Source organism: Hetaerina americana, unplaced genomic scaffold (genome assembly GCF_022747635.1).
Source record: "Hetaerina americana unplaced genomic scaffold, ioHetAmer1.1.p SCAF_4, whole genome shotgun sequence".
NCBI classification, from domain to species: Eukaryota; Metazoa; Arthropoda; class Insecta; order Odonata; family Calopterygidae; genus Hetaerina; species Hetaerina americana.
The window spans coordinates 51394620-51408855 of NW_027286985.1; the positions used below are offsets into that span (position 1 = coordinate 51394620).

The 14236-nt window shown below is 37.4% G+C and overlaps 1 protein-coding gene across 1 annotated transcript in view; it reads left to right on the forward strand.

Annotated features, from left to right (window-relative positions):
- Window positions 1-1967: 1967 nt before the first annotated feature.
- LOC139692093 (isocitrate dehydrogenase [NADP] cytoplasmic-like) overlaps window positions 1968-14236 on the forward strand; it is a 30865-nt gene continuing 18596 nt past the window's right edge. The window contains exons 1-2 of the mRNA XM_071590125.1: window positions 1968-2127; window positions 2353-2392. Of these exons, the coding sequence (XP_071446226.1) occupies window positions 2115-2127; window positions 2353-2392 (53 nt within the window). The 5' untranslated portion in view covers window positions 1968-2114. The remainder of the gene's footprint in view (window positions 2128-2352; window positions 2393-14236) is intronic.

Genomic DNA, 14236 nt, shown 5'->3' on the forward strand with positions numbered 1-14236 from the left:
AACAACATCATTTTTCTGAATTTATTTCAGTGGCTCAATATATTCTGCCCTCCTATCGACTATGACCTTGATATGGTGGAAGAGTTTGTGCATTCTTGTGACCCTTGGGGCTCAACTGGTAGGAGCAATGTAGGAGATATATGTTCCTGTGGGATTACCCTTGGGATATCGGTTGAAATATATTGGTGGTCTATTCAGAATCTACTCCTCAGAGAGTTGGTTACTTTGAATTCATTCGTTTTGTGGTGGTCTCTTTAAGTTACGTTTTCATGTCAAAAAACATTATTGAGATGGCAGAGACCACCTCAATTATCTTTTCCATAACAATGTGAACAGCAATACATGCATAATGAATCCTGGAAAATGTGGTATTTAGCCCATGGGGCAAGGTCTAATGCCTGGCAAAGACAGTAGGGAAGCAGATGGAAAAATAAATTTCAAGAGTAGGGTATAGCATTTGGGAATGAGAGTCAACATGGAGTAGTTGTAGCACTCACCGAATGGGAAGCTAAGGATAAGGTTATTGAATGTAGATCAGGTGAGTGAGAGTGAATTCAATTGGCAGAAATAAAACCAAACCAATCTTTTGGTACTCCACATATACATACAGACAAATAGTCAATAAGGGTAAGAAATAGTAAATATTTTTTTACAATAAATTTCTGTGAATGTGTTTGGCAGGAAAAAATATAGGAACAATGTCTTTTAAACTCAGCTTCCCAGGGGTGGTTGCAGACTGAGATGATATTTGAGTTGATATGAAATCATTGCTAAGTTCAAAATGGTTAGAAAAACGAAAGTGGACCATTGAAGCATTAATGGAAGTAAAAAGGACCAATTACTATGAATTCACAAAATCCTAAGTTAGGACAAGGGGATGGCTGACAGAAATAGGGTAACACTAACCTTTAAAAAATTTGGCAGTAGCATCAAAGAAAAAACACTAATGGTAAAGACACAGAGAATAAGGAGCGATGGGTATTAATATGAGAAATAAATAGAAAACTGCTGTCGAGATAGAAAGAAGATGCAATTAACAGGGAAAAGAATTCTGAAACATTCTTTGAAAACATTTGAGTAGGCTGATTTTTATACATGGCATAAATATTTTACATCTGGTAAGTATTTCATGTCTTGCTTTATTCTTTCAATTTTTAAGCGATCTTTCAGCCATTTTCTATAAAAACAAGTTTTTAATTGCAGAAGAATAGATTGATGAATGGAAATAAGAAAAAAATCAGTTTTTCATGTTACCTGAGTCAATTTTTTCAGTCACCCGTATAAATGTTAATTATAAATTTCATTACTTAATGTAATATAGAGTTGATATTTGATATGACAGTGTTGCAGTGGCACAAGGAAGGGAGAAATTGATATTTTTAATCCAACTAACAATCTTTCACTGCCTACTTTTAGTTAAGTTTTATTGCTCCATTTCATTGAAAATTGATGTCACGGTCTACTCTGGCTTCTCATTAATGAACCATACTGTGTAATTAATGTTGAGGAAATAATTGAACTATTTAATGCCAAAACTGCATGGCTTATTTTTTTAATTTCCCAAACGCGAATCATTGGACGGATTCCAGATTCAAGTTTACCTAGTAGAGCTTTCAGTTTTTGTATAGAAGTCTGCTAAAATAAATAAATAGTTGATAACCATTTAAATAATTAAACATGTGTTTAATAAAATGGCTACATCATTATTGCAAACAAAGGAAAATAAATCTTAGTCATTATTGAATTTTCATACCGATTTTAACGAAAATGTATTGTTCTTTGGTATCTTGGCGTCATTTCGGAGATAATAAATATTTTGTTAATGTTTCGTCCATAACCTTTCCTTAAAATTTCTTGTTTGGGCGGGGATAACAAATGACTTGCGAATTACGGGCGAGTCGTTCACATCTATAGATGAACGGATCAATCGTGAGTGCGATACGTGTCGGTAGTTTAATCGGCAGTCAGTTATTCACCTCTTAACAGGGTAGACTGTTCTGTTGTTCCGATTGAGCGATTTTGGCATTGCTTTGCTTAGTTTTAATTGTCTTGTGGAATTACCAAAAGTCCATTTCTGTTCTTGAAGAGTCTTAGAAGCCACATATATATTCAAGATGAAAATTAAAGGTACAATGATATGAAATACGTCTATTTTTTTAAGAATGGTTTATTTTTCTGTCACAGTTTTCTTTCTTTTGCGATTTTTGTGTTATATTTTTATTACTTAATGCTCATTATTGATTAATCATGTAAAGGCTGGCCTTGTGTATTGGTTGCATGATTTTATTAAATTTTCATACGATGTATTTTAATTTGGTAGGCATATCAAATGACTTCATTTTTTTCTTACAGCGGGACCAGTTGTGGATATTCTTGGGGATGAAATGACCAGGTAAGAGCTCTACTTTAGGGAAAGTAAAGTCGTTTCCTATAAGGAATGCCCCCTTACTGCATTGCCTTATGATTTTGTGACTACGACTGGGAGCGCTCAAATATAAATGTACATTCGTGAACACTACTCGCTGTAAACACTGTCTTCTTTGCTGTAGGTCGTTACGGATGATGCAGATTTGGCTGGAAACTATATGGGACATTAAATCAATTAATGTTAAATTTCTTTGATGTTGATGTGACGTACTTTCATCTAATAGGTAGTGAATTATTTTTTTTTAATTTCATGTTATTGAGTAGATGTACACACTCATGCCGAATAATGACGAGTTCAACATGATAAATTCAACCCTTATTTTAATAGTCTTCCGGTCGAACGGTTTAGGCGCATCACCGTATTCTCTGTGCATGCATGTATTGTATCCAATATACCTATTGTACCTAAATCAATTTCGGTACAAGTTTTGTCCCTGAATTAAGTAATTTGTCCATTCCTGTTGGAAATTCATATGCTAATGGGTTTATATTTCCAGTATTCTGGCGTTCTGTGTATGCTATAGATTTTTGTTTTTTTTTGCAATATCTACCCGCTTATTCTACGTTCTGTGTAACTGGCTTGTGCGTGTTTGTTTTTAATAATATTAAGTATAACATATGCCTAAGTGAATTGTGAAGGATGCACAGCTTCATTAATAAATATATGCGAGTCCAGTAATTCTTTTGAAATAAAATTAAAGAGCGAAATGCTCGCACTTTACCCCTGGTGAAATATTTCGTATCACGCGATTTATGTAGAAAATACCTTTACCTTAATGGTGCAACTTTCGTCGACAGATGGCAGAACTTGTCTTTTAGCCTAACATTTAAACTTAATTTTTGACAGTCGTGTTTACTGAAGAATCTTGATAACCGTTAGGATGGCGCAAGGCATGATACGCAAATGTAAAAATACTTCATTCGTGAGGTCTTGGAATATATATAAGCTACTTAAAGGACTCCTTGTCGAGCTTCAAAATGTTATTTTTTGAAAACCTGATGCCCATAACATTACGGCAAATATCACATACAATTGGCCAAGAAAGATATGTTCCTACCTTAAAGCTTAATGCAACATAAAACTGTATATATAGATGTAATTTTTTGTTTAATCTTGGTTTATTGTTGATGGTGTTTTAATTTTTTCATAAGATAAAATTAGCGCGGTTTACCAAGCATATGGGTACATATTTCTGATAGTGGGGTCGACGTAATTTTATCATTAATTTGAAATTTAGAATTGGTATAATTTAATAACCTATACAAGTGTAGGACACTTTGCTCGTCTTCTCATTTTTCCAACTCTTTCCGATTTTACAATTAAGCATTCCAACGATGAATGTTTGGATTCATGTTACTATTGCTGAGCATACAATTTAATATTAATGATTTGCAATAATTTAATATGGAATAGTTACCGTAGTCACATAGAAGAATTGAGGGCTTCTAGGGTATCGGAGCTATAAGTGATAGCCGTCAATAAACTGCCTCGATGTCCTTTTATGAAACATTTTCTATTTTTATCACCATTCATTCGGGTACAAAGCACATTTTCGCTAGTAGTTTCCGTATTTTTACTTGAATATACATTTAAAAAGAATTAATTATTATTTTTCTTAAGCATATTTCCTGTCATACATATGTATAAGTTCGACTCCGCCTAGTGTTGTGTGTACTATGGAGCCAAAAAAAAGTAATTTTCGTCACTTTTTAATCTTTCTTTAAATGGAATTTGAAATTGCCCGAATAAAGTCATTGCCAAACTGGATTCAATGTTTTCAGGTTGTACTTAGTGAAAATTCATGGCCACAGAACAATTAAACTCACTATTTTGACACAGCTTCATTTCACTACTACCGGCGCATTGGGGTATAATTAGGTATAGCTATCTATGATATTATGCAATCTATTGTAGAAACTATTATTTAAAAAATATACCTAACATTTTTGCTCAAGTTTGTTGTTAAAATACAAAGTTTATTTGTTCAGTCATTGCCAAACTTTGTTTCAAACTGATAAGAGTTAATCATCATTATTAAAACTAGTCATTTACCATATGAAAGTGCACAATCAGTCCATAAAAGTATGTTATTCCGCGCGAGTATTAATTAGCGTTAAATGGGAATCGGGAATTAATTTCAACAAATTTCTGTTGAAGTGAATCTGATCAGAATTCTGATGTGATCCAATCTTATGCCCAAGACCAGTGTTCGCGCTGATGCGTATTTCGTCTAATATTTTCAACAATAGTTGTCGTGGAAAGCATTAGGTATAGATTTGTCCGGATCACGTTTGTTGAGAATACAATAGTTTAAATGAAATTATAAGTGAGAGAACATACCTTATTGAAAAATGTTAAAAATGTAATGAAGGAATAATTTTTCCACCTTCAGTGTGACGCTTTAAGCGTTACCTCTCCCATCGATGCGTTAAAAAGTTACACATGGCCTGCAGCTCAAAAGTGGTTGTGAACCACTGCAGCGTGGGCGATTATAATATTTTGCTTTACTTGTAAAACCTTTGAATCCAATTTAATCGACTTTTCTAATTGCCGTTTGACGCCTGTACTGCGCACTTGAGTACACTTGTATTTATGAGCGTGAGAGATTCAAAGTCTTTCTTGAACAACGGAATTAAGCAGGCATTTCATCCATTTTGAGAAACATAGTCGTTATATGCAACAAATAGGAGCGAATGTTTTAATTGATATTGAGTCTATTTTCGTTGCCTTTGTGTTTGACAATTTACGATGTCATATGTATAAGGTTGTAGCGGATCATTCCCGGAGCTCCCTGTGTAAACTGAATTTTGCCTCCTTTCAATGTTTCTCCTGCGATGTTCGTGAGCTTTGGTTTCAGGCAGTTCGGTTTCCTCAAAGCTCCGTTACTACTTACGACTGCACCCGCCTCACACCCAAATTTACCTTCGCTTAAATATCTCACGGAGGAAAGAGAGAGGCTCTTCCGTGTCCTCCGGCTCGGCTGTAATATTTGATAACGGCATTCCTCAAGGTCTATGTTCTACGACTGTGATTGGCTACTTAACATGTCACCACGAATAGGAGGGTGGTGTGGTAGCATAGTGGGTTCATAATATGGAAGAACGTGGGCCTGCTCAGCCGGTGGTCGTGGTTTCACATCCATTCAATGATTCTGGGCTCCACGGGTTGTTCTAATTATCCCCGTGACTTGAGGGTTCGAATAGATATTTCTTCTTGGAAACTGTGGGCTTTATTCTGAATTGCATAATCGGAAATGCACCCTCCATGCGTCCCAGTCTAGCCGTATACTTCACGATTCTGTTGCTATGAAGCTATTTAGTGTCCCGAAATATTCCCTCAGAAAATCGATTAAGGAATGGAATGTTCGGGAGAAAGCCCCGGAAGTTCGTTCTCGATGAATTTTCGTCGATTCTATTGTAGCGTTTTTTAAAATCTTACTCCTTCAGTTAATCTAGTTGAATTGTACATAGGTCACTTTGAAAAACAAGAAATTGTTTTAGATACATATATGTTGCGAGGAAATGAGAAGTTTGCAGAGGGAGGATGAAATTGATTGGGCTGCTTTGCAAGTAGGTTTAAAACATTATCGGGAAGTAAGACTGGAATAAATGATATCTCAACTCGTCTTTCGTAATAATCGGCGTTACATTTGATATCCAAATTACGCGTTTTTCTAAATAAATGGAAGTTTGACGAAAGTATATTTCTCGTATGAATACCGAATAGTTCAATTGCACGTTTATAGTGTGAATGTACACCATTTTGAAGGGTAAATTTTTATTTTAGTGGTGGTGAAATACATACGGTGAAAGGAAGCGAACATTCCGAAACGCACAATAATACAATAAATGCAAAAATAATTTTGAAACGACTGTTTCATAAGCGGACATTGGCACAATTTGCCTTTGGTGATAAAGGAGTAATAAAAATATGTTTTCACAAACAATGGCTGAAGTATTGCAGTCATAAACCTTGCGTAAGATTTTACCTAAATCCCTACCCCGACCCTCCTAAAGGAACGTAATGGATGGCCAGTCGCCACTTGCTCCCCAAAAACCTTAATTTAAAGGCAGCCTCAAAGACTATGTCAAGGAGGAAAAGTCGGTCCGAATTGGTCAGAACATCGAATTTTGGTTGGAGTAATTTAATGAGACGGTTTCTTGGGAAGTAGAGTTTTAATTTTCATTTTAAGGGTGACTGTATCTACCCCATGATCTCACTGGAGCTCATTTCATGGAAAAATCCTTTGCACTGCGCCAAGTCTCGGTGGTCAATTTAGGTTTTCCAGCCGTGATGTTAGCTGCTTATATTTTTATGATTTTTATTGGTTTGCATCCGGAATCGTGGAATGATTCATTTTTCCTGTAATATGTTTCGCAAAATACCATGTGTGTATAGTACAATGACAAATATTATCGCATTGGGTATAAGTCACTGCAATTTTGAAGGCAACATTGCTGGCACGGACATTTTATGTGAAATTACTTCTTATTTTTATTGTTCCTGTTTGTCTAAGCGTTTTTCGTGTAAATATTCTTATCAGTAGTTTCTATTTTCTCTTATCTTAATTCCGGTAACTTACTGCTTTCATTGATGATAGAACTATGGAGAAATCCGCCGTACCCCACTCTAGCATGAAGCAGGTTAGGTTTTAAGTCTGATTCCAGAGTAGCGCTAACAACTGAGACTAGTGAAGAATTCTCGTAGAAAGTTTAATATATTAATCCATGCCGAATGTGAAATGAAGCCACCCCTGGAGTCACAATCTTGTCTATTGAAGGAAAAGTAAGGGGCACTGCGCTCCACAAATAGAAATAGCATTCCCATTTTCCCGCAGAAGTTGCTTTCAAGTAAGATAATAAGAGAGAAAGATAGTTAATTTTTATTCATTCTTTATTATTTGATTTGGTAGCTAATCGCTCCACCAATTTTAATAATGGATGAAGATGTCTTTTTTTAGTTTTTGTTGCACAACTCACTGTGCACTTTGTTATCACAGTACTGGGAAACTAGGCGACTCTCTTATTTCAAGAAACAATTTTGGAAGAGTTAGATTGTTTGTACAAAATATGCATTAATTTGCCATATCAACCTCATCTGCACCGTCCAGATAACGTTGCGAAAACTCGTAAATTGGGTGCTGAATACAGTGCGAAAAATCAAAGCACTTTCACCTTTTTCATTCAAGTTCCTCAGTTTTCTTATCCTCATGTAACCATGGTACACAGCCGCGGAGGGCCTTTCATTTTTATGCGAATTGTGGCAGCAGATGTTAGCTTTCTGAAAAGTTAAACAATATTTGAAATTCCAAATGGTGATAACTGGTTTCATTGATGTAATAAAATTCTTAAATTTTCGTTTAAATTGGTCAAGAATACTTGTTTATTAGTTCCTTCATGTCCATGCCGATGTAATAAAATAATTGAAATGAGCGAAATGATTTACATTTTTAAATATAATTATCCTAATGAACATGCTCGCATGCCCGTCAAATATATTTTGCGTAACCCGTTAACTGACAAAGACTCATCACTGCTTTCAAAATGACGTAACAAAATACGTTTTGATGGCTATTTGAACCGTAATAAACGATATACCTGTATGCCCCAGGAAAACTGGTCCGTGCATGAGTCGGCAGTTTCATCTCCGGCGATAATTAAACGATTTATTAAGATTTTACTGCATTTGGTTTTGCAATCGGAAGTCAATCCGCATCAGGTCCGTACCTTTCATTTAACGCGCAAATGTCAGTGTCCCTCCTGCACGCGAGTCGGCAAATTGTTAGCCGTGCCACAAAATCTTCATCAGCTTAAGTCCTGAGCTATTGGCTTATAAAAGTACATTATATTTGCGGGAAGTGCTCTTTTTCAAATAGAAGATCAGATTTTTTTTCTGCCTTCATTCGTATCTTTTGATCACTTCTCATCGGTAGATATTTATGACGCTCAACTCGATTATCAATCAGTCGTAGATTTCCGTTATCCAAGTCACGTATTCTCTGATAACTTGCACCTATACCTGTGTTCCAATAGTAATAAAGTGCTGAGCCTCTGTCATTTGTGCAAACTCTGATAAATCTTCTCTGTGTCTGTGAATTGTTTGCTCTCAACATCTTTTGATCTCCGTAAAATGTGTTACCGTTTGGTTTAGGATTTTTCGTTTTTACGCGTCGTATTTTTTGGAGCCTGTAGATCTGCTGCCAAACTAAACCCACCACCTTTTCCGGCTACCGAGGCGGTGGAATAATGTCACCACCCTGTCCTCAAGTCATGCGTATGATTCCCTTATATGTGGTGTTGCCACCACATACGGCTAGGGTGACTGCCCATATTGTTATTTCTTGTTTATGATCTTTCATAAAGACTAAAACTTCGCTGTTTTATATTTTTTCTAAATAAGTCTCGAGACATTTAATTTGGTTTCTGCTGACAGTTTACCGATATTCCGTTACCTCGAGCATCCTCCAGTTGGACTTAGAATGTAATCACCTGTCAGGAGGAAATATTGAGAGTGCAATGTATTTTGAAATGAAATAAAAACAGTACACTGACCGTCGACATTAGGTCAGCATCGGCTTTGGAGAGTTGTGTTGTTTACTCTTGTCTCATAGGGTCGCCTGTTAAAGCTGGGGTAGTCTCGTCTTACTCATCACTTTGGGTCCACAAAGGTTGAGGCCGCACGCCAAATTAAACATTTCTATTGTATATTTATTTAAAAAATTACGATTATTTCTCTTGCTCCTCTTTCCGTTGCCTCGCAAACCGGTGTTTAAACTTTTAGGGCTTTTGAATGGTGAGCGTACTGTTACTGTGAAATCCAGCATTGGTTTGTAATTGTTTCTGCGGGTGTGACATTTCTCATCCTGTTGAAAAACTATTGTAGTAACCATTGATATTTGTTTGCCAGTAACACTAGCATTAATGAGTGAGATAACTTTTTGTCGGGTTAATGTGATGCTCCCTAGTTGGAGGTCTCCAGCGAGAGCATGGGGGCTTCTCCGTACTTAACCCTTTTTCTATTGACATAGGGATTTGAGGGACTCGGGTATTGCTCATCTAGGTGTGACGAAACACTCGCCTGCTCCGTTCTATGCCTCAGTCTTGTTGATTTCAATCACTTCCTGTGGAATAAAAGTTTCGTTTGGCTGGGACGGACTGACCGAGAAAGTGTCCTCGTTGTCAATTCTTTTCCGCGACGTCATTTCCCGTTCATTAATTCGGAAGTTCACTGTGTGGAACGTCAGTTGGGGAGTTCATTTGTAATGGGCTAAGACCGAGCATTGACTCCATTTCCGTAAGATTTCCCTGGGTTATTAATCCCCGGCGTTGTGTCCGAGTAGAAGTTACTTAAATGGGCGATTTAGAGACACATGGGGTTTCTCCGCCACTAATTTTGTCTGTCGAGAGAGATAATGAGGAATTTTCGTGGTCGAAGTTACAAAATTAATGTAGAGAATAATTTTAATTGAGTAATCCTTAGCGAAATAACAACTGAAGAAAGAGGTCTAAAGGAAATATAAATATATGCCTTGATTGTTACTCAAAAACTTATCGTCCGAAAGTTATACAGGTTATAACAGGCCTGTATGTTATCTATGTGCTGCTACCAAAGAACCTGTCTTTGGTACTTTAAAAATACTTTAAATTTTCATTTGCCCTTTTTCTGATATCTCTGTGCCTGTTTTAACAAGATATTTGGCCGGGAATTTCATCCTTTGATGTGCTTGTATAAAAGGTGGTGTGTTCTCGAACTTTGCCCGACATCTTTCGGTGTGTAAACACGAGAGTGGTGATAAACCTGGCGTCTTACATTTGGAATATAGAAGTGTTAAATTTGATTCCCAGGAAATGTTTGAATTTTTAAAAGCAAGAAATTAGTATTTGTTAAATGACCATGTTTATGGACTTCATTCCCCGTGGCTGTTCATTCCTTTCCGACTCAAAATAGTGCTCTCATCCCCCGAAAGAGTATCCACCCCAATTCTAACAGGTTTTTCCCCATTCGACTAAATAATACCCTCAAATCTGTGGAAAGATGGTCATTCCTCTAACCCCTTCACCTTTCATGTTCACTTAGTTGCCTCCTCCTTTCCCTCTCCCTATTCTTTCCCATGCACTCTTCTCCCCTCTCTGGTAAGTATGGTATATACATTTGAAAGCTCGCCAATATTGTTGTACTGTGATGTGAAGTCAACTGTCGAAACCGATGGTACCATAATAAAGATGCGTAGAAAACATCTAAGAATTATTTGGTTCTGTAATGTGGTATCATTCCACAAAATTAAGCTTGATTCCATTGTTCTTAAAAATTATTTTCTCTACAAATTTGCTGCCGAAAAGAAGTCAAAGTCGTCGTTTATTTATGAGAGTCGCAGGACGGCGCATCTGCGTAGTTTAGTCTTGTTCTATCAACTTACGGTTGGTATAATAGGGCTTCTATAGCCGTGCCTCAGAACCAAGCAACCGTGAATGCTCTTTGTGTACCAATGACGTCACTGGGCGTCGTTATGGATCTTTCAGAGGTTATCATCGCTTAAGACCACAAACTCCATAAGCGCCACGGATAGCCTTGAAGATAAATGGTGCACGGGAAGTGGTTTGAATTGCTCGAGAATTGCACTTAACGCGAAAGCCATTCCAAGAGGTGCGCGTTTTATAGAACTTCAAGTCTGCTCTTTGGGAGAGATACGCATGGCTCTGTCAGCTCGTGACATTAAAAAAAGCTTACCTTGAGAGTTTATGCATTCATTAGATCGTAGCTTTCTCCTCCTTTTACTCAGAAGAAGTTAGCTGACTGCTGCTACTTCATCTGAAGTCCACTCATTTCTTCTCTCGGGCAAAATAAAATACGCTCTTCTAACTAGAGGATAGGAAGGATTTCTCAGGGACACATCTGCCTTGAAGCGTATGGATCATACCTATCCCGCCTAGCGAAGGAGTGGCTTGGAGATATTCTACGAAATCGAAGTATTGAAGACAAAAATCGAATAAAGATAAGCCGAATGCAACCCGCAATATTTCCTTTCCCTATACCGCACTGGTTATCGCCCTGAGTAGAAGATCTTCATCCTGCCACGCCTGATCACTGTCCAATGGACTCGCCGCACTAAATTTTAGTCAAGCTCTGGTGATATCTCTGATTGTGTGAATAAAAAGACACAGAAAGATACGTACAAGCCCTGGTGACGGATACGTGGAGAAGTGTGCCTATCCGAAAGGATTAGCAGTATGCTTATAACTCGAGCGGTATGCACACAAGAAGTCATTATGACATACGCTATATTTGCCGTTACTGTGAGATTTGCTTTTTGATTGTCGCATTGATCTAGCTAAGGATATTGATTTCTTGCAGCAGTGTGGGGCTAGTGCAGCGGTTTGGAATTGTTGTGAGCGCAAGAGTGTGGGAGCGCATATAGGTGTCGTAGCATGTAAATTCCATTTAGTGCATCGCATTTGTTTTCGATTTCTGAACTAGATGCCGTCAGACTGCTACCTGTGAACCGTATGCGTCCATTGTAAAACATTAGTAATCAAGAACATATTGAGCCTTGGTCTTAATAAATGAAAGTTTTCAGTTTTGTAGAAACCGGTTTGAAGTAATTCACGATCTCGCAACATGCATTGACAACCGTGTCGACACGGATGAGTTGCCACGGCCGCCGTCCACCACGATTCCTTTTTGATCGAAGGGCCTTGCTTCATCTCCAGATTTTTCGGAATATGGTAATCCCGTATCGTAAAACGTTCTAAAGGAATTCATGCGATATCAACGGCATAAATGAAACGGAAGTAAATGAGGTTGCACAATAATTAGATAACTCCAAAACAATTCCGTACTCTGAAATTCAATTTCTCAGTGGTTTACGCGTTTTGATTCGGTCTCATTAATTCAGAATTTTACATTTTTTTTCCACAAGGAAAGCATTACTTCACGTTTTAAAGTACCACGTGTTTTTCTTTAAGGGGAGTGATGGAAATTAAATTATTACTTTAAAAGAAAGATTATCCCCAAGAATTTGACCAAGTACATATATACAAAGAGTTAAAACGCTTGGATCGCTAGCATTCTTCGTAGAACAACCTTTTCCTTCCGATTCTGTAGAGAAACTTGAGCCTAAAACGGGGATTCCGGGTCGTTATTGTTATATAGTATACCAAATATTGTGTTTACTGTTCTTCCTCTATATCTGTCACGATCGCGGAGTGAAAACCTTTTAAATTGACTTGACAATGCCGAAAAATGTAGTTATCGTCGAAATAATTGGATGCTATTTGAGATTTCACCTCTTTTGCTGAATACGTATTTGCATCACCAGCTTGTATTGGTTATGGAGGTCGCAAAGGTCAAGAACTTTGTCACGCGTGCTCAATCGTACATAACCGCTCGTTGAGTTAGTTCGCCGGAATCGCCAGTGCTAATCCATGGCATTACGATATTTAATGCGATGTAATGCGTTCGTTGAACGACCTTCGTGAGTGTCAACACGGCCTCCTCGACATGAATTTAGTACAGAACTCCGTTGATTCACTGTTTTACAGCTACGGAGGCTCATCTGCCATTTCCAATTTTGCGCTTTAAATTAAACTTCCTCAATCCAATTCACTTCTAAGGTGCCCGCCAAAGGAAAACCTTTATTCCCCTGACCAAGGGAAGTTGCGCAAATGCCTAAATATTACGACGGCAGACCTTCACACCTCCGTCAACAGACTCCCGAACTTACGCCAAAACGGCGTGAACGCCGGTTTAGCGTCCTTTCGGGCGTTTGCTGACAGGGGTATGAATATTTGCCGTTGTAAGATTTGGGCATTGATTGTTAGAGACTTATGTTATTTCAAGTTAAAAGATACCACATTAAATATTCCCCCTTGTCACTTATTTACTTGTCACATATTTTTCATCAAGCTAAATACTTTCAGGACAAACTCAGTAAACATTGAAAATATAACACCTAACGCACCCCAACTTCTATCCAATTCGAAGTAACAAGCCTCAGTGAGAGATGAGAAAGAATTTGGTGACTCTTCACTGGCATTAAAAGACGATTTTGTGTGAAAGCTCTGTGCATGTCTCACCTCTGGTCTCACTTATTTCTTAACTTAAAATCCTTTCCTCGTCACTTGGCTGTGTATAAAGTGAAAAAAACGTTGGGTTAGAGCGTTTTTTACCTCGGTGGCGGCGACACTCGCGTACTATCTGGTGTTCATTTTTGTTTATTATAATCATATGTCTGGAGTTTCACTTTTATCATGACGAAAGTGAGGTGATAAATCTGTCACGCCTTAGGCTTTGCATGCTAGGGATTCATAATAGTTCTCCAATTTAATGTGAGCACATTTCTGTAGGAAAAGCGATGCTGAGAGAGGAAAAGAATCGGCATTCTCGTAATGTTTCTTTTCACAAGCCTGGCAATTGAATCTATTTGTACAATTAACTTAAGATATTTTACAAATGTAGGAAAATAAAAACAAAAATATTTTATGACACACACTGTTAAATGTAGTCGTTTCCGTATAGAGATTCCTTCACTCGCTCCAGTCAAATTCTTTAAAGCAGTTTACTCATAATTCTTACTCAATACGGGAATGCCTTTCTTGATTTCTCATAAGAATGCCCTTCAATGTTGGTTGTTTCATGCATCAAGATTCTCGCATGATTTATTTTTCAGGCCGGAAATACTTCGCCCTTTGATCATTCAGAAACGTATATAGGAATGAAATATTGATCAATTTAAGGCGTAATGTGTGCGTCTCTGTATGTATCTACCAACATTCAATTGTTTTCCTTGACACAATTTGCTTAGCAAGTCAC